Source organism: Microchirus variegatus (genome assembly GCF_963457635.1).
Source record: "Microchirus variegatus genome assembly, chromosome: 3".
In the NCBI taxonomy this organism is placed as follows: domain Eukaryota; kingdom Metazoa; phylum Chordata; class Actinopteri; order Pleuronectiformes; family Soleidae; genus Microchirus; species Microchirus variegatus.
In genome coordinates this window covers 17,273,232-17,296,802 of record NC_139804.1, presented here as the reverse complement: position 1 = coordinate 17,296,802, position 23,571 = coordinate 17,273,232, and the positions used below count along the sequence as shown (strand labels likewise).

At 40.2% G+C, this 23,571-nt stretch overlaps 2 protein-coding genes across 3 annotated transcripts in view; both read right to left on the bottom strand.

The window, feature by feature from the left end:
- LOC310924423 (large neutral amino acids transporter small subunit 4-like) overlaps positions 1 to 23,571 on the bottom strand; it is a 209,526-nt gene that overhangs the window by 159,763 nt on the left and 26,192 nt on the right. The window lies entirely within an intron of this gene.
- The window catches only part of ecel1 (endothelin converting enzyme-like 1), a gene marked incomplete at its 5' end in the record, with an annotated part of 68,394 nt that continues 48,038 nt past the window's right edge, over positions 3,216 to 23,571 (bottom strand). The window contains 9 exons of the mRNA XM_083886149.1: positions 3,216 to 3,620; positions 5,643 to 5,719; positions 6,128 to 6,223; positions 8,828 to 8,893; positions 14,080 to 14,228; positions 14,724 to 14,791; positions 19,048 to 19,099; positions 22,112 to 22,170; positions 23,358 to 23,461. Coding sequence (XP_083742275.1) covers positions 3,521 to 3,620; positions 5,643 to 5,719; positions 6,128 to 6,223; positions 8,828 to 8,893; positions 14,080 to 14,228; positions 14,724 to 14,791; positions 19,048 to 19,099; positions 22,112 to 22,170; positions 23,358 to 23,461 — 771 coding nt within the window. The 3' untranslated portion in view covers positions 3,216 to 3,520. The remainder of the gene's footprint in view (positions 3,621 to 5,642; positions 5,720 to 6,127; positions 6,224 to 8,827; positions 8,894 to 14,079; positions 14,229 to 14,723; positions 14,792 to 19,047; positions 19,100 to 22,111; positions 22,171 to 23,357; positions 23,462 to 23,571) is intronic.

The following is a 23,571-nucleotide window of genomic DNA, read 5'->3' as shown; positions in this document are numbered from 1 at the left end:
ATAATGAGCTGTACGTACAGTATATCAATGATGTATATCACACACACACACACACTCACACACCAGAGCACAGTGATCCTTTGCATTTATTCAAACATTACACAGTGACAGAAGAGATAGCAGCAGCTGTGTTGATTAGCAGCTGTGTGTATGTGTGTGTGTGTATCCTCCATATATATATCGCTCAGCTGTTTTAATGTTTGTAAGAGAGGAGACATGCACTCTCATCGAAAACAAACTGTACAATCTGATATACTTCTTCACTATACAAAGATTCTTCATCTTTTCATACCAACATATTATTTATACAAAAGTATTATTTTTTTTAACAACACTGTGTACAAATGTATGATCCTCCATCTACTGTAGTTGCACTTTTTTTTTTTATGTTGACAGTTCTGTAAATGAGCTGTGAATACATGGACTTCACACTGTCCCCCTCATGTCTTTAGAGCATGCAGATTTGAACGGGAAACACGAGATGTGAATGATCCCAAAACAGAAGAGGTTCTTCCATTTCTAACAGAAGTCGCATCTCAGATCACTTTGTCCAAAAGGGTAATCCCCCCCCCCTCCCTACATAAGGTTATTTCCAGCAAGGACATAACTCTGTCTTCCCATCTTCCATCCAGTGTTTCAAATATACCGCTCTTTTGTGACTGCACTGTAAACTCGGGTTGAATGTAGATAGAGACGCACAGAATCCCCTGTTTGTCGCTGCACTTTGCTGCAAATCCTGAGAAAAACGTCCACCTTCTTCTTCACCAAAAAAGTTGTTAAATCTTGTACAAACACTCGGCAGAAGAAGCAAGTGCAAGGCGAATGATACCGCAGCTGTGACACAGTGCCACAAGAGGGCAGCATTGCAAAAATAATACACTCCGGGACCAAAGAGAAACGACAAGGTTGGCACAGGGATGCTGCTGATCCCAGCTGATTTTAAGTTAGTTCTCATCATGATTTCAATACAAAATCACTGTTGATCCCCCCCCCATTATATGCTACAAATAATTGGTACAAACGATTCACTCAAAAACAGAAGGATTATGAGTTTCACACATAATGATACAAGTGCTTAATTATAAAGCAATAGAAAATAAATGTACAATAGAAAAATATACATAATCAAATAACATTTATATAAATTATAGGTGAGCATGTGAAACTAAAGTTGAGTTAAGCTTGATTTAAACTCTGTCGCTTCACACTTTCAATGACTGTCACTCGACAAAACTTTGAAAGGATGTGATGTTTTACATTTACTGAGGAAAACATAAGCACCAGAAGTGTTGATGGTCAGTGCTTCATTTGAAACAATCGAGAAAGAAACAGGGAGAAGGTGTTTTGGTCCCACATTTGAAAATTAAATGTTTACAGTGTTGTGTCAGAAGAACTATATGAGGAGACTTCAAAAAGTTATTGACCTCACTGCAAACCTCAATTGCAAACCTCCCATATATCTAAAGCCTAACCTCACTGTTTACAAAAAACTCAAATGTCTGTCAGGTGACAGGGATACACTTTACAGAAATCCTTCTTGAGTGGTCAACAGTTTGATGATGAAGTTGGGGAGAATCTGGAGGCTCAAGAACACTGTGCACTGACGTTAAATGGAGACTATATGGAATAGACTGCAACAATAAGCTCAGGGAGCTCAACTCCCTTGAATAAGACCACAAAAAAGTTCCTCTGAAAGCCGACTTTGAGACATTGACGAGGAGCTCAGTCTATGACGACAAGCAAGCAGGCACCTTAACAATCACAAGATACAGACTTTGATTTTCTGTGCAACGAGGTCCTTAAAATAAATAAACTAATAGGTACATAATTAATAATCAAATCACCTACATTTTAATGTAACATTCCCTCTTGAACGTCTCTTTACCGAGTTGGTGCGGCTTTTGTATTTGAATGGAAAATAATCCTGTTGCTTGTTGTCATAACCGTAGTAGCAAATCAGGATACTCCGGCAAAAGCTTGGGCATCAGGACCCCCATGGGCACCTAGTAGGTCTGTCACTTTTTGTACGAAATTCAAATTAATTTCAAACATGGATTTAAAAGTAGAGCTATATGCAGGGCGCATGTACGTATGTTTCCTACTGTATCAAATGAAAGCGTCAGCTGCAGCATGCAGCAGTGAGGACTACATGCAAGCCTACTGTACATGAGGGAGACTCAGCTCTCTCCTCTCTCTGCAGATATATAGTTCTCTCTCATAAATACCTGTGTACAAAAACACAGCAGCTGACACTCATCTGTGCTGTGTTCTCATCTGCAGGTAATGTAAGTAAAAGAGAGCCACACTCTAGCCCAATCAAGTTAACAGACTTAATAATGGTTGTAATAATGCAGGTTTTGGGTGTAACATTATTACGGAAAGTCGGAACGGAGTGTTTATTTCTTCCCAATTTACAGACTGACTGCTGTATGTCATTAATACTCAGCACTGTTAATAATGTAACAATGATTAAAATGTCGTTTGTGACGTTTGTGGAGCATTGGGGGAGCAGAATATGAAGAATATGTAATTTTTTCTCTGCAGTAACAAAAAAATCTGACTGTGTGGCCCCAGTAGCTACATATGAACAATGAATAGTGAAATATGAGCGGGTCACAGACGCTCAACTGCCGTGACATTTTTCTTCTTTTCTACATTTCTTCTTCTGCAAGAACCAATTACTGTAATATGCTCTTCGCCACCAAGTGGTCAGGGGTGTGAATTGCAATCTGTCAAAATGACGGATGGCCCTCAGATTTTTCCGTCGCCTTTTAAAAAAAAAAAAAACGGTCAATGACGTAAAAAATATTCGGTTAACACGACCCCTGGAATAACGGGTCATTATTACAGTAATTTGTTCAAACTTAATTTTTTTCCTACTGTGATAAGACAGTAGGAAAATGACAGTGTGTGAGAGAGACACACACTTTTTTACATGCGTACATGCCAATGACCACGCTGCTACACACTTTTGTGACATGTTCAGTAGGAGGTTTGCCACCTGAAAATAGGGCTCCCCAAAACGTCAAGGTGTAGTTAAAACAGTGTTTCATCGTTCAAAGTTAACAGTTTGAAAAATGGACTGTTTGGTAATCTTTTTCAATCATTAGGAAAAAAAGATTCCTTATTCCTTTCAAACTCAAGGTAGCTGTTGCTGATGTCCACACTTTTTTGTAACTCTGCGAGTATAATTTGCATAATAAGTGTTAGTATTTTAGTACAGAGACGAACAAAATTCTACAGGTGCACGACATTATCGGACGTGAGTGACAATTTCTCTCAGTTCATTTCCTCATGTAAAAGTGTTGTACCACAGAGTAAAAATCAGGCTTAAGTTTGAAAACATGTTTTTGTCATGATAAAAAGACACTTTTGATTCCCTTCCAAGGCAAACACGGGCTTTGTGAGCTTTGCAGCATCCTTTTGGCACTGATGAAAGTGTGATGAATGACAGGTGGTGTCTGGGTTTATGCATGTGCAGACAAAGGTCATCCCAAGGTCAACAGGCCAGACAGAGAGGTCACCATACAGAGCATTTGTCTGCAGGATTCATTGGGGAACCCTTTGGACAGTGGAACACACGAGCAAACTCATCAAACTGGGAGACACTGCCGATCACTCTGCAGGGGGAAAAACACACAGACGTGTAAATATACTATTTAAACATTTATACTTGTTTATCTACACTATACAATATTCCATCGCAGGGCAAACACACAGAGATGAACAACTATTCACTCACATCCACACCTATTTATAGTGTCCAATTAACCTGGGAAACCAGAGAACCCCGAGAAAGTCTACGCACACACATGCAGAAAGGACCTTGATTCGACTGACTTGGTTTTTTTTGCTGCAAGGCAACACTAGCCACTATTCCGCTGTGTGTTTCCACATTCTTAAATTATTATTATTAATGCAATCAATCCACAGTTTCCATGTATTCCGTCCTGTGAGGGTTGATTTGCATTTCTGTGTGGTACTACTCCTAAAGTAAATGCAAAAAAAACGTGCAGTACCTTGATGGAAAGACGACTTAAGGCCATGGTTATACTTTCCAGGGTCCACTAGTGGGGGGCCCCGTGTAGGCCATAATTCCTTTTTTACCTCACACACACAATTTTGCCTCTAACATACTGTCTTTTACTTTGCACATACACAAAACATGCCTCTTGCATACGTTTTGTGTGCGTGTGTGTGTGAAGCGTTGAATGTGAGAGGTCCAAAAAAAGTGAATCCACAAGTCAGTGGATTTTTCCTATAAATAGTTTGATTATTTCTAAATAATTTCTTCCACATCAGGAAATCACAGGAAATTAGCATCCGCTGCGTGAAAATAATCAAACTATTTATAGGAAAGCAGTGGACTTGGACAATGATCTTTTTTCAAGTTTTTGTTGCAAAAAAAAAACTCCACTGGCTTGTTAAAACCAAAATGAACAGTTGAGCATTTTCAAATTCAACCAACTCGAGTTGAACCCATCACATGTCTTACTTTATGTTGTTAGTGCATCGTCACCTACAGATTTTCAAGCACAAGCCTCCAGCTATATTTTCATTCAGTATGGGCATTCGCAAAAACTACACAGTTAGCCTCAATGGAACCTGACAAAAGCAGCAGGAAAACCACAGCATCAGTGGGTACAAGTTTTCTTATACTATGCCTAACGTCATCGCTCGCCCTCTGTACTGAGCTTGAGCCGCTCAGAAACCCTCAGAAACATATATGCACTGTCTGTCAGTGTTGAACAGCCTACTCTGATTGACCCTGTCTGAAGATTGTCAGATTCTAAGAGTTTATGTATGTCTTTATATGTGTCAGTTAAGTTGCATCCATCGCTATCAAGGGTGGGGAAGTCCTTGTCCCCACAGGAGATAAAATTAATTTAGCAGAGATGGGGATAGGAAAACCAGAGGGGGGGGGGGGGGGGGCACCTTGATTATTTGATACATTCTGAATTGCTTCTGGTGAAGATAGCAGACTGCCGAGGCGCTCTCATTCTCTTCCAGCCGCCATGATGCGCTACCTGTTCACAGTTCCTTTTCATCACATGACCGGAAGGCCTTCCGCTCACAGATTCACTTTTTTTGTACCTCACACATTCACATAAAAATGCTTCACACACACAAAAAATGTATGCAAGAGGTTTGTTTTGTGTATGTGCTAAGTAAAAGAGAGTATGTGAGAGGTAAAAAAAAAAAATGTATGTGAGAGGTAAAATTGTGTATGTGAGAGGTAAAATTGTGTATGTGAGACCCAAAAATAGTGAATGTGAGAGGCAAAATTGTGTATGTGATAGGTAAAATTGTGTATGTGTGAGGTAAAAAAAGGAATTATGGCCTACAAGGCCCCTCATAAGTGTCGACCCATTTCCGCGTTGGTCCTGGACTTGTAGTGGGTAACCATGGAAACTTGCCAGTACCCACATATGTACAACTCAGAAAATACAAATGAGGCCAATTTTCTGGTGCAAGTGGATTGGAATATGAGACAGAGTATAAAAAAGCATGAAATGCTCAACTGACATGGACTGTTGTTCAAGAATGAACGTAACCTAAAAGTGAGGATGTGGAACGCTGCAAGTATTACCTCACACCTAACACAGATTTTCTGGAATAGCTTGTGAATATGTTCATTATACCTGTAGTGCTCTGGTGCATGTTTGTCAGTCAGCAGCTGTAAGTAAATAGACTGAGATCTCCTCTTCATACACCAGTTCTGAAATGATAGCATTAATACAGCAGTGAGATTACATTTCTAAGACATCATTAGGTTCCTAAACATGTCTGTCTGTCGTGCTGAGCAGTGGTTGAACAAGTGCCTCGGAGCTGAAAACGATGCTTTCCACTCACCCCGGACTCTCATTTGCAATTTTGAAATGAACCTAAACACATTAATGAACTTTAGTGAAACCATTGGATTTCAGTGATGAGCAGTAAAATTTACGCAGAGCAGTGGTGGTCTGTCTGGTGCGTGGAGTCATTTCTGATCTCTCCAGCGGTGAATGCATCCATCACTCCTACCTGCTCCATGTGATCGGAGCCTCCAGCTGAGATGAGGCACTGAAATGACTTCACATACAAAAGTAATGTGAGACAGTGTGAATTAGTTTGGAGGCTTCTGTACCTGAGCGAAGGCAATGAAGAGCAGCTGCTCATGAGTGTATTTGAGCCCAGGCAGTGGCCGCTCCGGACCATGTTCCCTCACCCACTTCTGGTACGCCTATACAGACAGAAAGAGAGATTCTTATAGGGCTACAGGTTCAATGATGAAATGACAGTATATTCGCTCATGAGGACACAGGAACTACTGTAGCGTAGGATAATCTGAGAATATCAAGATTGTAGTACTGTGCTATAACAGAAACTTAAACTGTGTGTGTGCGTGCGTGTTAAAGAAAGAGACGGAGGGAGGGAGGTAGAGAGAGTGTGTTAGTTCAGACTTGCTTAGTTCATTTGAAGATGAAGTCCATGCGCTGTTCCTTCTTCACAAAGTTGTCAATGACAGAGTTATAAAAGTCTCCTGACTTGGCCTTCAGTTTACAGAGTCTACAGAGTTTACAGTTGCTCTGTCCTTTTTCTTATACCACTCCTTTTGAAAAGTTACGTATCATTTTCTGTCCCTTCCTTTGGAGAAGGTCCGGTACCTCAGGCGTGGGTCTCCCCTCTAATAAAAGCTTCTGTTTTTCATCAAATGCCAGCCTTAAGAAATGTTTAAGCCTCTCTTGTAGAGCCATCATTACACCTCCCACTAAATTGCTGGACACAAAACAGCGAGAGGGCGTGACGGTGTGTTGACAATTGACGAAAGCGATGTGAACGTAAATGCAGCACAAACACAGTACAGTAACGTCAATAGGCAGCGTAGCGATGTGCTTTTTGACGTACATTTCCTGTGTGTCATGATGTAAAATCAATGATACTCCATGGTTGGAGGCCATGGTTCTCAAACCTGTGGCACACAAGCTTCCTCTGGTGGTAAAATCAGGAAAATCAGAAATACTGTTCTACTGTATAAACCAGGGTATGTGACCAAAGTGGAGCTGAGGAAAATAATGAAAATATAAACATTGCATTATAATAATTAGAGTCACCTTATCTCTTGCTCACTCTATATCTAAATTCACTATACCAGTGTGTGAAGTATATGTGAGGAAGAGGAGGATGATGAGAGACCAAATTATCTTATAACAGGGGTGTCAAACTCATTTTCACTGAGGGCCACATCAGCATAATGGTTACCCTCAAAGGGCCAGATGCAACTGTCATACAGAATAAATGTAACTAAATGTAACCAAATATAATGTAAAATAAAGTTAACTACTCCGAAACATATTGCTACACAACTTTCTGTATTTATTACTTATTCAAGTTACAAATATGATGCATTATAGATGGAACCTAGTCCACGATGGTGTTTCTTGACAAACTAACAGTCTGTATCTGGTCAGTGCAGACCTGCTCACACACCTTCAGCATGCGCTGCTTCAAAAACGCACCCTCAGAAAAAGACTTTGAAGCACGGGTGATTTCTTCAGCCACAATAAAGCGAGCTTTCACTGCCACATCGTTTTTGGTTGTGGCTTTTGTGAAAACATTCTGCTGTGATCACGGTCTCAATCTCAATTTCACTCGTCGCTTGATGCATATACAATGATACACTGCAATGTAGTGACAGGATGCCGTCACTTTGCGGGTAACGCAATCGCCATGCATGCATTGTGGGAAATGTAGTTTATGGTCAACACACGCCTTAAAGCAGCATAGCCCTATTTTAACACTGATTTTTAAGACCAATTAATCACTCACGGGCCACATAAAATGGCGTGGCAGGGCCACATCTGGCCCCCGGGCCTTGAGTTTGACATGTGTCTTATAGGGAATAAACTGCCTCCTATACTACTGTATTAATGTTGGTGATATTGGTGTTACTTTGAGAGCTCAATATTTTCTCAGGTGGTACTTGGTATAAAAAGTTTGCGAACCACTGTTCGAAAGGACTTTGGTGTCGGCTTTGAGCATTTCACAAAGCAACACAAATTCCAATGCTCAGACACGGAGCAATACCACCATAAATTGTGGGGGCAGTAGAGAGGCAGTCGTGCAATGAGTTAGGAAAACAATTAAGGACAGACTATAAAGATGACAGAAAGTTTAGAAGAGCATCAACCTGTGAAAAGTGGTGGTGGACACGATAAATGGTCAGTATTTACAGGACATTACACTTTCCTCATCTTGATGACCAATCAAAGCTCTTCAGTAGTCGCCATGTTTGCTGATGCCTGCATGTTGGCACTCGACACTGTCCTCCGGAAATGGAAATGTATATATATGTGGCTTAATGGCAAGTGCCAACTGTGGCAGTGCCTCATAAATAATACACTGACAAAAACACTGACCTATCCCTTTAAACTTATGTGTCATTTTCCATGGAAATAATGAAACAGGATTAAAACTGACTTGTAATACTTACGACAGCCAATTTAACTGACTGGCATGAGCATTTTGATCCTTGAAGTTTTTTCAAAATTCACTTAATTAATTCCCTTTGTGCTATTGTTTCCACTGCTCTCCTCAATATAGACCACTGACACAGTCAATATGGAATTCAATTATGCAGCATCCCAGAACCTGTCCAGACACACACACACACACACACACACACACACACACACACACACACAAACACACACACACTAACTGATGCAGGCGCAGAAAAGAAATCGAAAATAACAGAATAGTTATGAAGAATGAAGAGAGAGGAATTTTGAAACAGAATGGACAGAGGCAGTGTATTTAAACATTGATGTAACCAGATATTACTTACAAAGTATGACAGTTTTAGTCCTCCCATGTCTGCAATGTTTTCCCCCAGTGTCAGACGACCGTTCACCTAGAGAGAAACGGACACTGGTGTTTAGGTACTCTATTCTGTGCAAAGGAAAAACAAAAAAATCCACATATAACATCTCTACAAGTTATTAAAGGGTTAGGTATCTTTTTAAGTGTCACTATACTGTGCCATATGCAGCCTGGAACCAGTTTGAGAATATGGCTGCCAGAGTAAAAGTGTAACTGAATCCCATCTTCTGCAGTTAACTCCACTCCGATTTTGAAAAATGGCAAAAAAGTGGGCTGCGACATGATGGAGAGGAGGAGGAGGGAGGGAGTGCAGAGCAGTGAGAGAGTGTGATCTGGTAGTGAAATCTGACACAGAGTTTCAGCTGTCTAAAGGCGAATTTCCGCCGGGCGCGTTACAGCAGTGGATCTGATCAATTGACTGTTGACCTGGTAGCACTGGTTACGAAGTAATGTTGATGTGAAGTTGCGATAGGCTATATGACCTGCGTATTGTGTTTTATTTTGAAAGGGGGGCGGAAGTGTTTTACTTTGATTCTGTGTCGGACTTGCTGTCTGGTGCGATCTGCTCTGTTGAGCTTGGCGCGACTCAGCAACGGCAAACGGCAAAAATAGAACTGCTACCTATCGATAGCGCTGTGGCACGGCGAGCCGCTTCTTGGACGCTGCTTAGACGTGCTGCAGCGCGCCCGGTGGAAATCCTCACATTGATTAGAACGGAAGTGATCGGCAACCGCGCGGCTGACTTTCCGCTGCTGTAACGTGCCTGGTGGAAATCCAGGGTAAGGTGTTGCTCACACACCACGTGGTAGAGAAGGAAAGGTGATCAGAATATTCACGATGGTCACTGTGTCCGTTAATCAATCACAGTGGGACAGATTCTTGTCGTGTCTTGTTCGGGGGACTGTATGACCAGTATGACCACGACCAATCATCGCTCATGACACTGTGCGAGTCCATAGGTCACTGGCGAGGTAGTGAGAATCCGATTGGTCAACATCCAATAACATGACGTCGTAGGCGATGTCAGAGAAGGCAGGAAAATAGAACAGATTCTCACATGATGGACTTCTCATCGGGGTGTCACGGAGCATCTCACATCGCTGTTCTTCAATTATGTTACACTACATATCTGTTCATTGCTGCATGAGCACCTGAAGAAGAAGCATGTTGGAGCCATGGGTGAAGGAGATTCAAGTTTGTAGTAAGTTAATTAATCACTTATCCATCAACACAACTGGACAAAACAGAGGGTATTTCTGTCCATTAAGTTTGTTTTTAAATTGGTCTGAAATTGTCAAAACAAATTTGCAGAAAAAGGCCGGTACATTTGACGATAATTAGCTGTATAATGTGACGTTGCGGAATCAAATTATGCTTTTTTTTTTTTTTCGAAAAAAAATTGAGAGATTAATGGATTATCAAAATAAATGCTAGTTGAAGCCAAGGTGGGTGCAAGCTGCACACTTTGCTGTTGTTTCATTTGTGACTTCAAAATAAAGCCACAGAGTGCTCCTCTTTCTCATGTTCACCATTCCTCCGCTCCGTCTCTCATCATATGTGGGAGTAGTGGCCACTGGCAAGCAGCACTTCTTGCTTGTTTACCTGGGTCACTTGACAATAAAGCACAAGAGGACTGAGGTAGAGCAGAGTGTGCCTGCCTGGCTGTGCTCCGCGCTGTGACAGCAGCAGCGGCACTCAAAGTTGCGACACTTACACAGAAACAGACAGACAGGTCGCCTCCACAGCAACGCGGACAGGACAGGAACTGAAGTATCAATATTATTACCCTGGTATTGATCAATATCAATACCAAAGTTCGATCGATATATCGATATTTTTGGATCGATCCGTCCACCACTACCTTAAATATCCTAACTCTTTCATTATTTGACTGAGCCAAGTAATATTGTTGTCTAACCCCATATATTTTCTGGATCTATGAATCCATTAAGCTTGTCTAAATTGTGCTGACATGATTACATAGTTATGAAATACATGATTTTGTGAGATTACTGTAAGGTTTTATCTTTGTTTGGGGTGAACCAGAGATGTAAATGATTTAGCCTATGTCATGCAACTCCTACTCAGTACGTGTTTTTGTACACATACCCTTTTGTGCTAAAACACAGACGACATTCCATGTAAAAGTTATTGCACCTCAAAGAAACTTAAATTGGAGTTGATCGTAAAAATTGATCGTAAAAAACTCTGAAATAGCCTGAACAGAGGCCTGTGTGTGAACCCTCTGAAATGATCACTCATTTGAATTTGAATGTGGTAATACGTCATGCATCCTCTATATGTTTTTGAGTACAACGGTGGCATTTTAATAATGTACAGAATGTAATTGTAACATGAACACAATTCACAAGGGAACTATGAAATAATGTTTTTTTAAAAAAAAGCTCCTCCAGAGGCATATGAGATGTTACATCTGTTTCACGAGTCATACTCATGAATAGGGATGAGACAATTTAGGATTTTTGTCACATATTGCAAAATAAAACCATAACACTTGCAATAAGTTGTTTGTGACACATTTCCATAACCAAGATAATTATGTATGAAGGAGAAAAATTGATATTTCTCATTCACAAATATAGTGCCGCCAGGCTGAGACTGCATCTTTCTAGTCATTCAGCACGTGATCATTTGTATGTTATCATTGTCTTAACTCTGACTCACACAAGAAGATGATCGGTTAGATTTTAGTCCCGATCTGGCAAAAATTGTGGGTGCCTTCAGATTTGAGGCTGATTTAAACAGATTATGTAAAATGATCCTGTAACATAAGTATTAAACATGTTTCTCAGCAGAAAACATTGCTATTAACTTACCACGTCAACAGTTCACCTCCATGTCTGTTTATAGTCATGTTTAAGTTACGCAATTTTCTGTGAGATCCCAAATCCCTGGCATCTCCTCCCTGAAACCGCTTGATTAAACACCAAGTGTCTGGTCCTGCATCTTGACTGTCTAGCCTGTGCTTTCTCAGGATTAAACCACTGGAAATCTTTTACAAAGTTCATTGTGTCTGTGGTGTTGCATGTTTTTTCTTGAAAATGTTCACCAAAAGGATGCTTTCCACACTTTAAATCTCTCCTGTTTTCATTTGGTTTATGCATCTGATTGCAGTCTTCTCCATTCTTGAAGTAAACCTCTATGGAGTAAGACAACTGTCAAAAAGACATATCCATGATTCTAAACATTCGTAATCGTAATGATAAACATTTGTATGTCAATAAAAAAGTTGTACCCAAAATTCTGTTGTCATACACATGAGTCTGAGAAATTGTTCGGGTTAGGATTTGTTTCGAAGGTGAGTATGAATCGAAAAGCTGTGAGTGCAAAGTTGTGAGTACAACTCTAATTTCTACGACTACGAAGTCTTTACTGTGTGAATTCAAGTTTACGAGTACGAGTAGAAAAGTGTTGAAATGATGCTCAGTGCCTCCATTACTAGCATTAGATGTTGGCTTAAGTGCTAGTTAATGAGCACTGACCTGAAAAATATGAAAAAAAATACGAAGCATAAACATTACCACGTGTATATTTGTGTAGTCTTATCTGTCATAAACAAGAGATTACGCGTTATGGGGCACGTTTGTGTCGCGGTGCTTATTTAACCAGCACTATTACTCTGAAGCGATTTAATCAAGGTAAACAATGAACCATAAGGAAAATATCCTGCATAGTTCCTCCGTCGCCTCGACTGTAGTGACAACTAGCCTACGATGTCGGGGGCCGACAGCAAGGGGTATATCCGCGAACTTGTCCAATCCTCAACTTTCCAATATACCCAAAGTATACGCACTCGCACCTGCCACTAACTGCTTTAATTAATTATTAATAAATTCAACAAAATAACTGTTAAATATTATGATATAATGCTGACTATACTTTATACATGTTCAAAGTATCCATATAAACTCGATATTGAACACAGAATACCTGAACTCATAAATTTCTCTCTAGTTTTTAATAAAACTAGTTAACCTATTATACCTTGTTAAATATTATGAATATTAAAATGCTAACCACACCTGCCATATCTTCAAAGTGTCCAAATGTCATGAAAAAGCATACACTATGTTTATTAAATTTCATGAAAAAGCATACAATATGTTCAAACTTTCCATTCAATGCATTAATAAAGAAATGGAGGCTTAACTATTTTTATATGATGATTAATAAATGTATATTATAATGTAATAAATATTATGAATAAGTGCTAAATAAACCCATGATATCCTCAATGTGTCCAAATGAGCTCAATAATAAAGAAAAAATGCCTTAACTATTTTTTCTGTGTTCACTAATAAGTTAACCAGTTAACTTATTATGTAACTATTACCAATCATAGCCAAAGTAATAATGATTGTACTTGTAGATAGTTGTTACATGAATCATTGTACAAAATTTGAAGGCAATATCTCCATCAGTCTGGAAGATAAAGCCGAAAATGTGTTTTTAGCATTATAAATTAATTAATTTGCTAATTAATAATAAAGCTACAAAGATAGGGATAATTCTCAGGTGGTATGTGATGCCCATGCAAAATTTGAAGCTAATACCTGCAATACTTTGGAAGATACAGGCAAAAATATGTTTTTTATATCATTAATTAATTAATTAATTAATTAATTAATAATAATGGTAGACAGCTCAAAATCAATAGGGATCATCTACAGGGGGTATGTGACCCATAAAAAAAAGAAAGAAAATTTAATCTCAAACGCCTTTCCAGTTATCGCGTTAACGGCTAAAATCAGCGTGCGGACGCGCGAGACCAATTCCATAATATCCGCATTTCTCGCGGATATAATAATAATAATAATAATAATAATATAATAATTGATATTTGTCGTATTAACTTGCATGCTAATGATTGGCATATATATTATTTAGCTAAAATTACAAAATTATTTTGAATGTCCTATTAGGAGTACTGTATGTTCGTAAATGACTATGTTAATGCATCAAACTTGTATTTTGTTGTTTACAGGGACCGGTGGCTACTCGGTTATTGGAACGTCTGAAATCAAGCATTACAGATGTGTTGGCGCTCTGTCAGAGATGCGCGAGACTCGCAGACCTGGTTTTAGGCACTTGGATGATGGTTAAAGTTAGGGTAAGGGACTCGGGAATGCATTATTTCTCTGATGTGAAATAAAAACAAGTTGGTGTGTGTGTGTGTGTGTGTGTGTGCAAACCGACCCTTTGATTATAAACAGAGAAGTTGTCGTAAAGCTTGACGATACACTCCGCTTTCTTCTGAAACTTCCTGTAGGACTCCTCTGTCCACCACTGTTTGAGGTTGCCATGGTGATCGTACTGGCCCCCTAGGGACATGAACCATTGCATCACTAAGATGAGGGGCAAAAGGGCAGGGATGTTAGCATGGAGACAACACAACCTGCAACTTTTTCTTCACAGTCTAAAGAGCTGCCCGGCAGATCATATTTGATACTCTTTATAAGTTTTAAAATTTTTCCTGCAGGAGTCGAACCACTTAAATGACAATATTATAAATTACTTGGATGATGGTATTCAGATTTTGGCTCAATAGCACAACCACTCTTGCAACCAAATAAACTGGTAAAAATAATGACTATCTATCCCCCCATTCACTTTTGTATGTTAAAGGGCAGCACTTTTGACTGGAGATGGAAGTTAGAGATTGTGGCTCAAAACAGACTGCTGGCATCCGACAAACATGAGGGAATGACACAAATCATCAGGGGAAACTGGACTTTTCTATGAAATGACACAGTGAGGGGGGTGAACTTGTGAACTGTGAAAAATGTGGTACGTAGAAATTGAGAATGGATAATGGATGAGAATGAAGTTTTTATTCTTACCCCAGTCGTCATATCCATGGGTTAACTCATGGCCAATGATGGCTCCAATTCCACCGTAGTTGAGAGACCTGGCAGCAGGAAAGAAATACATGGAACAGACAAAAAACAAAAACAAAACTGTGTTTATATTTACAGGTGTAAAATATCTTATTTCTAATATGATCACCTCTTTTTCTTCACAGCCTTTACTAAATGGAGACTGACATTTGGGTCGCTTTGTAAACTGCACACTTCCTGTACAGAAGTCCACACAGCAAATCAGTGCTCTTACATGATGGCACACAGGTGCTGTTGATCCACTGATTATGGGATATCAGTGTTTGAAATACTTGCTTCTGATTAACTTAAGTCACACAAACTTAGCAAATGAGGCCACAGTAAACAGCAGCTCCTGTGTTCCTGAGCTAAAAAAAAGTTTTATGTTGATGTGAAGCAGTGAACATATTCAAAAGATATCAGAGACTTCATTTTAGGTGAGTATTTTCTTTGCAAAACTTTTTTTCCCCCATCTATCCCTGATGGCTTATGAAAACGGCAGCACACTACAGCAGCAGCATGCTCAATGAAGTGTGCAAGTATCTCACAGAACTGCACTTCAAAAAAACCTGAACAGGGTCAGTTATTACAGCATACGTGTTACATACTACAATTTAATATGCACTTGTTATCTATTATATTCTTCCTTTTTCATGTTATAATTACACAAGATGTATGTAAAGTTTTATTTTGCTTTATTAATCTGACATGGGAGCGTAAGTTGTCATGTGGAACATTTGGACATTCAATGTTCGGTCCCTCACATTCACTTTTGGGGAGCCCACCTGGGTGTGTCTCGCCCTTACCTTTCCCTTCTGATGTTGTAATCTGTGGGAGAGGTAAGTGAGATGTGCTTGTGTTATACTTCTGCATTGTTTAGCACTGTCATTATACACATATACGTCTTGCTCATATTGACACACTGTATGTATGTGGGACACAATTTCCTGTGTCTCACACTCTGTGTGGCTAATTCTTCACAATGCAGACCACATAAAACTACACCAGTTACACTCACTTATCATGGAGGTTGAGTAAAACTACTTTGCATTACTTCCTTTTTAGTACGCAAAATTAGCTCCATATATCCACTAAGAACCCCAAACAATTATGCCTTTAGACTTACTTGAGTTATCTAATTACATGACTTTGACTTCCTTCCCTTTGTTTGGTTGATGCACGCTCATTGCTGATTCTGCTCAGCAAAGCTGGATGAAATATAAATGACAGGGCTCTCAAGTGAGACATGCACATTTCAAACAGTTCACCCGCTCACACAGAGAGATTACTAGCACAACGCCCACCAAGGTGCACCGCTATTTTTTTTAAGTGTGGACAAAGTGGCATCAAGCGCGTTTTTCTGCAGTTTCCCAGTTTAGAAGAAGCTTGCCACGCACCAGCCAATCAATTAAGAAATGTAACCAAGCCAATCAAAAAATATGATTTTTTTTTCCCCAGGTACGTGATCCCGCTACAAATTTCCAAAGAAGATGACACATCCACGAGGCAGTGCCATATTGGATGAGTAGGCCTACCATACCGTAAGTCATCTCATCATTTGATTTTGTATTTCCTTAAAGAAATTAGTACTTGCATCACAAAAGTAATGACAGCCGATGTTGAGGAATATTGTATCCAGCTAATATTGTTTGAGTCTGTGAGCTTGTCTGACAAACCACAGCAAAACTTGAGAGCCCTGAAATTGCAACAGGGACCTCATTGTGGATCCATGTAGTTCAGATTCGTATATGGAGTCAGGAGGAACTTCAATGCCACATTTTCCCGTTCACAAACATATTGTGATGCATGCCCTGCATGCGTGTCCATCTTTGCTCTCCTCGCCGCAAGAGACCCGCATATTGCTCCGTGTCTTCTTGACCACAGGCCGATTCAAAGTGTTGTCTGTGTCGCTCATGCAGATACAGAGAGCGATGAGAGGGCTGGCTCGGGGCTATTCACATGGCTTCGTCTGAAAATGACTTTCTGACAGCAAGTCGATACGCTGCCTCACACTGGGCCCGACTCTCTCGCTGAGCTAACTGGCTGATTGAAGCTTCATTAAAGCCGACGTGATAGTGGAGGTGTGAGTGCGAGAGGGAGTCGGAGACTTTATGGGAGGTTAAGGCCACTGCAGTGATAACTTAAAGATGACAAGCACACACACACACACTACACAAAACAGAAATTAGTATTGATTAACATGCACGGCAGTGGGAACTGGAAGTCGTGGTGATCACCCACTAATGAAGGCACAGAAGTTCCAGCTTATGTTGGATACACAAGCTGCTGAGTGTAATTAGCTCATATTTGCGTGGAGCATGTGTACATGTTTGTGTGTATTTGTTGCTCGGGAGACTTGATATGAATGCAGCAAGTGCAGCTACCTGGGCGTTATCGTCTTAAAAATGATTCTGTGTGACACAGTAGCAGTAGGTTTGCTCCTCAGTGAATAACTTTGGTGAATAAAAGGGTGTGTTGTGTGGAAAATTGTTGTTTACCTGCACATTCCTCAGCACAGGAGTGCATTTTCAAATCAGAGAGGGTTCAAACATACTTATTCTTAAAGTTTTTCTTGCTGGTGTTTTCAAGGGGGCAAGTCTGACATGCTAATCATTTAAAAGGTCACATAGAGTGGTCCTGTTGCACATATATGTTAGTTATGGAGGTCTACTTACATATATTAACTTGTTTTTATGGTCAAAAACCTCCTAGTTGCTGTAAACTAGCCGATAGAAATCCTCTTTTCTGACAGTGTTTTTCTGCAGCGAGATTTCAGAGTGAACTTTCACCCCCAGAAGACAGAGTCTTGTGATTGGCCAATACTATACAGCACATCCGTTCTCAAAAGCGCAGCGCCCCCCTCTGGAACGGCGGATGCACTGCTCCTCTTTATCAAAACATTGTTTTAACAGTGTTTAAAAATAGCTTCGTCACGACTCCCCGCCGCAGTCCCTTTTATGACTTTGACTTTTTGACAGTGTCTTCTGACCCAGAGTCAGAAGACACTGTTGCTCGTGAAACACCTCCACAACGGACGTTGTTCTTCTTCTGTGGTTCAATGTACGTAACTGGATGTGCCCCGACTACCGCCTGGAGCAGGACAATCGGTTGTTCAGGAGAACCGCTGCTGAACTGTTTGTTTCGAACCGTCAGGCTTCATAAACAAGGTAATGACGCAGATACACACCAAAAAAAACAGCGATAATATGAACTTCCGGTCTAGTTCCGCTTTAAAGATAAAGACATCGATGAAAATGATCATATTTTGTAATTAACATTACATTAGATATTTATGTTGAATGTTATGCTTGAATAACTTCTGACCAGCCCATTTGTTATAAAAATAATAATTCAATTTGCTATTTGCAAAATAATTAAAGGTGCCATATGTAAGAATGTGGACAAAAACGGTTACTACATTCAAATTCAAAATACCAAGGTCTTTTAAGTTTCGTTTTTCTGACGTAACTGGCAACCCGTGGTTGCTCGCCAGCTGAGACTCTACTGACTGCAATGATTGGTAGACGGCGGTAGGTGGCGCCACATGCCAAAACATGATTTCAAATTGTAAACATGATTTGCAGTCTGCAAAATATTTATTTTAATGCAAATATTTTGGCTGTACTGTTGTACTGGCTGTACTGGTGAGGTCAGTTTGTTATATGAACATTATTCCTGAGTCTCTGTGACATATTAGGAGGATTTTATTGCCAGTTGCTTTAGATGTATTACATAATGCACCTTTAACAATAAAGTGTTTAGTTTCAAATAAGTTTTTGAAAGATTTCTAAAATAATTATGTTCTCTCGTTGGAAAACATAATAAGGTGGTCTAATAAATTTGTTAAGCACTGTATATATCTGACCATGCCTCATCTCATTTATGGATTTGAACACGTTTCATCAATTCCAATTAAAGTTATGCTGCAGACACACATTTATTCATTTGTAGGGACTTTGGAGTGGCTTTGTCCAGCATCTCTGGACAAACAGGGAAGCCATCTACTTTCATGCCTCATCAAATAAATCAACGGAGTTTGTTTTTAGACAGGCGCCCTCTCAGTGACACCTGTTTCATTAACGGGACCTTGTTCACTAATTGAGCTCTTGGTGGGTAGTTAAATTGGTTTAATCAGGTGTGTTTGGACTTAAGGGAGGCAGCAGCTTGCCAGAGTAATGAAGCCTGTAATGACCTTTGTTGTTGTTGTTGTGGCTGTGGAGAAGCTGTTTCCTCCCTGTAGACAGCAAAAGGGAGGAAAAAGGGCAGGGATGGGAGGAGGGCTACTTACTGTGGGAACTCAGGGTTGTAGAGTGTGGGCTGAAGGATGCCAGCAGGAAAGACTGGAAAAGAGAATGAAGAATCAACATGAGAGGAGTGGAAATATTCGGCAACTCCCACAGCTTATACAAATATAAGGTTACAGTATGAACAGGAAAAGTTATTTTTTTTTTTATATCAAAGTCAGTATTGATTGAACCTCCTGTACAGTGAGAAAACAAGTCAGAGAGAGAGTTTGGAGAAAATGGAAAACTGTTGCCAGATCACAGTCACTCTCAACTGATCAAACCACTCCCACTCAATCCTGAATCAGACTTTTTGTACTGCTCTGAGAGGTGAATGATTAGAATCACATGGACATGCTGATGACATAATACTGCCAAATTCCCGCAGCGCTACAGAGGAGATTAAAACTGACATTATACAACCTCAAGTCTTGGGGTTATCTGGCCTATAGAGCCCCAGAAGCTGACATCACACGATCAAGGTAACACTCTCAGGCAGACTGCGATGCTGTACATCTCTATAGATGTGTACACGAGACAACACATAAATTAGGCAACATGTCAGACAACTGGTGGATACATGTTGTGCCAAAACAGACAGAGAAAGGCTAACGGGAGAACACTTTACCGGATCCCCAAGAATTGGGGAAGATGGTGAAGGTGAATCACTGTTATAAACCATGGTCATGACACAAGTATCATGTTTTGTGGTTAACTCTTGGAAAATAAGGGACTCAGACTATTATTTGCATCACACTGCCCGTTGCTAATGCTAACGTTATGCTACCTTATACAAAAATGACACTTACCCTTCCAGGGATAACAACAATTCCGTTAGCCTATAGACACTAAAGTTGAATGTCCAAGAGTTTCCCTCCAGGCTCTTGTACATGTTTCATTGGCTCATTGTAAGAAAGATGAATGAAAGTTAATGAGGAAGTTGAAGATGTCATGATACCGCAGGTCTGGAATAATGTCCTCTCCGTTTATTTCCATAGTTTTTTATATTATATTATATTATAAGGATCAGATATATTCAGCCTGTCAAGTTTTTTCAATACATTGATCAATCTCTGTGGATTTGTGCATCTTTGCCTGCCGTGGTAGTCACGTGACGTCTGGAGCTCTATGACAGGGAGACTTTGACCAATCACTGAGCAGTCCAGAAAGAGAGGGCTCCTCCTATTGGCTGTTCCAGTATGTAACTGTATGTAAATGTCCCTTTAGTGGAAAAGCTGCTATTCTAGCATTGGCAACAACTTATTATGCAGCAAAGCAACATAAAACAAAGATCAAAGTGTGTTGTGTAGTGCTGTAAAACAAAGCAATAAAACTGTTAATATATAATATATATATGTACTATTAATATAACTGCGTTTATATGGTCAGAATGTTTTTGAGACGGAGAGATTGTCTCTGGCACACACATCTGTCCGCACTCTTCGGATTGGGAGGAGCCCAGTCTTTTTTCCTCAACATGTCAGTATTTAACCTGGGGATGAAACTCAACAACTATTTTTCAAGTGATCCTGTCTACTACAGCCTTAAGCGCATATATTAACTTGATTTAAGAACACAAAATAAATACACTTGGGAGACAAAAGAGGTGAGAACTGACATGGCTGGGTTAAGTGAGAGAAATAATGTGTGTGGTTTAATACAAATGACCCAAGGGGCAATGATGACTGTGTTTGTCTGACTCCTCTTGTCCTCTAGCATCAGCTCGCGAGCACACCATTGATTTTTCTGTGAGAGATTTAATCCAGCAGGCAGACAGCCACAGACAGCGAGGGAAAGCCTGGGAGAAGATGAGGAGAGGAGGAGAGGAGGGAGGGGAGGAGGGTTGACAACGCAAGGCTAGATTTGTAAAAAGTCAGGAAGTGTCACTGCTTGTTTTTCCTCCAGGGGGGTATTAAGTATGTGGAGGTGGAGATGGAAGGAGAAAGTGAGTGATGACAGGGAATATAATATGAGGGAGTGGACGCTCTTCTCTCTAAGCGGCCGTCATGTTTGGCTTGTGGAAAACAGGTGGTAACATGGTGTAATTGTGTGTAACTAATGTGAGATTCATGTCATGGTGCAGAATGGAAATAGGGATGGAGATTGTGTGTCTCTGTGTGTGTGTATGAGTGTGTGTGTGTGATTGTACTTGTATTTTGTTTCCTCTTCTCTGGTATAAACACAGACTTTGTCAGGTACAGTAGTCCTCATAGAGACCAAAACCTGGTCCTAATGAGGCAGAACCTCATTTCTAGGGAAGTGGTTATAAGTTTAAGGCTACAACTTGATTAGTTAGTTGGTTAGGCATTAACTGGTTAATGTAAGGGGCAATGCTTTGTTTAGGCATCAATGCCAGACCTTAACAGGATAGCAGCATGAACCTGTGTGTGTGTGTGTGTGTGAGGATTGTGGACATTATATCAGAGACTCCACCATCATTATTTTCTCCAACAGTGTCAATGCATATCAATTGTGTTGTTAAACAAGAAATGTCTTCCAGATGCTCTACAGAAATGTCTACTATGTCTAATTTAAATGCCACCAGGCCTGATATGATCATTGATGAGAACAGTAGAAATGTGTTCATTCTGGAAGTAGGATGTGGTTTTGATTCAAGTCTAGAGGAGGCTTACTTAACAAAGCTTGTAAAATATCACCCTCTAGTACAACAAATATCTGGCCTTGGCTACAAATGTCAATATCTGGTACTTATCTTTGGCAGCCTGGGCCATGTGCATAGGCTTGTCATTAGGGGTCTCAGGATAGTTGGCTTCACAAAAGGAAGGGCAAAAAAACTTGCTAAATGCTGCTCAATATCCTCCATTATTGGAAGTCGCCACATTTGGCGGAGAAGGTGTTGTGTGTATCCATAATCTGCTGTTTAAGCTGTCATCAGACCCACATTGCTGGATCATGCATTAGCAATGTTTTGTATCTGTAACATGTATGTCTTTATGTATATTTATTATGAAGTGCGGACATGTATAAAGAAGTTAAAATGTGTGTGTGTGTGTGTGTGTAGATGGAGACAGACAAATATCGGTGTGTACAATGAAGACGAGCACTGACCCATTTGGTTCTTGTTAGGGAGGTAGTAGGCATTGAGGGCCTGAGGGGGTATAAGCCACCTGAGGAGAAAAATAGTGTCAAACAAAGATATTATACAAACAAAGAAAATACGAACACACATGCACACACGCATCAAGGGAACATGTTTTAGGATCATATGGCTGTCGCTAAGTTAAATATAAGACATTTACAATGTGTCTCTCGAGTGTAATCAAATGGTTTAAACAGAAGACACTGACCTCTAGTGGTGAGGTGCTTTTGTCCCCATAAAAAAAGACAAGCTATGTGACTATTTTTGCAGATAAATGTCCCCACAGCATGACTCATACCTGGCTTCTCTATCGCTCTCTCTCTCACACACACACACCAATATACTGATTGAAAACACATTCAGACCCTGAACAGAATCCCAAACACCTCTGTCTATCTCTTTCTCTCTCTGAACTCCTTGGTGAGAATCGCTGAGTGTGTGTGGTCCCGCAGCCATACAGTTCTTCTCTTCCTGCATATGAAACCGTGGACAGTTCCTTTATGCTAATCCACTTAAAGCCAGACTAATCGATTGGCACAAAATCCCCCAAATGGCCAACTCTGAGTGTGCGACATGCCCTTGTTCCCGTAGAGAAAGAATGATGGCTCTGCGTGTACTGCACATCCAGAGATGGATTCTTTACTTATTTCCCAGCCGTGAGACAGAGTGACTGATGAAGGTTCACTTTTGGGTGATATAGGGGGAGTATGCCATTTAACTCTTTGAGGCACTGAGAGTGTGTGGTATTGATACAGTTGTTTTGAACACCTTGGAATACTAATGTGTAATGTGTTGTCATTACAGAGAGCAACTCAATCCAGGAGTATAGGCCTCTATTTTAGCAACACTGCATGTAACACAGAAGTTTTCCCGCTACCTGGCTGCTATAGATAAGTAAACCTAATGGATTTTCTTCAGCTGTTCATGTCGATATGTCAATCAATCAAATTCAATCAATGTTTAATTTAGAGTTGCATCAAAAAAAATATGTCAAACTATTAAGGGATTCACAGGGACACATGTTAGGTGTGTCAGACATATTAGAGAGAGCCACACTCACAGTGAAGGAACTGCAGTTTCCGGTGTGAGTCTCAGCTGCATGAGCTCCGGCTACATTACAGATATATTAACCTTACTTAATTGCTTTGCCCCGCATGTCAGTGAGTAAAGAATAGTGGCCTACTGCAGCTGGTGTAGTGCGAGGCGATGACTCACGCTGTCTTGTCCACTTCCTCATGGATCTTCTTGACCGTCAGCTTAATGTTGAACTTGATGCTGTTGAGGATGTTCTTGAAATAGGTCTTCTCGTCCACATCAAACTGCAATGACAGTGCCAAGTCTTTTACTGTGTGGCCCCCCTTTACTCCTGGCATTAAAATGTGTCGTCTGTGATCTGATTACCACAGGTGTAAACACATCAGAGACTCCA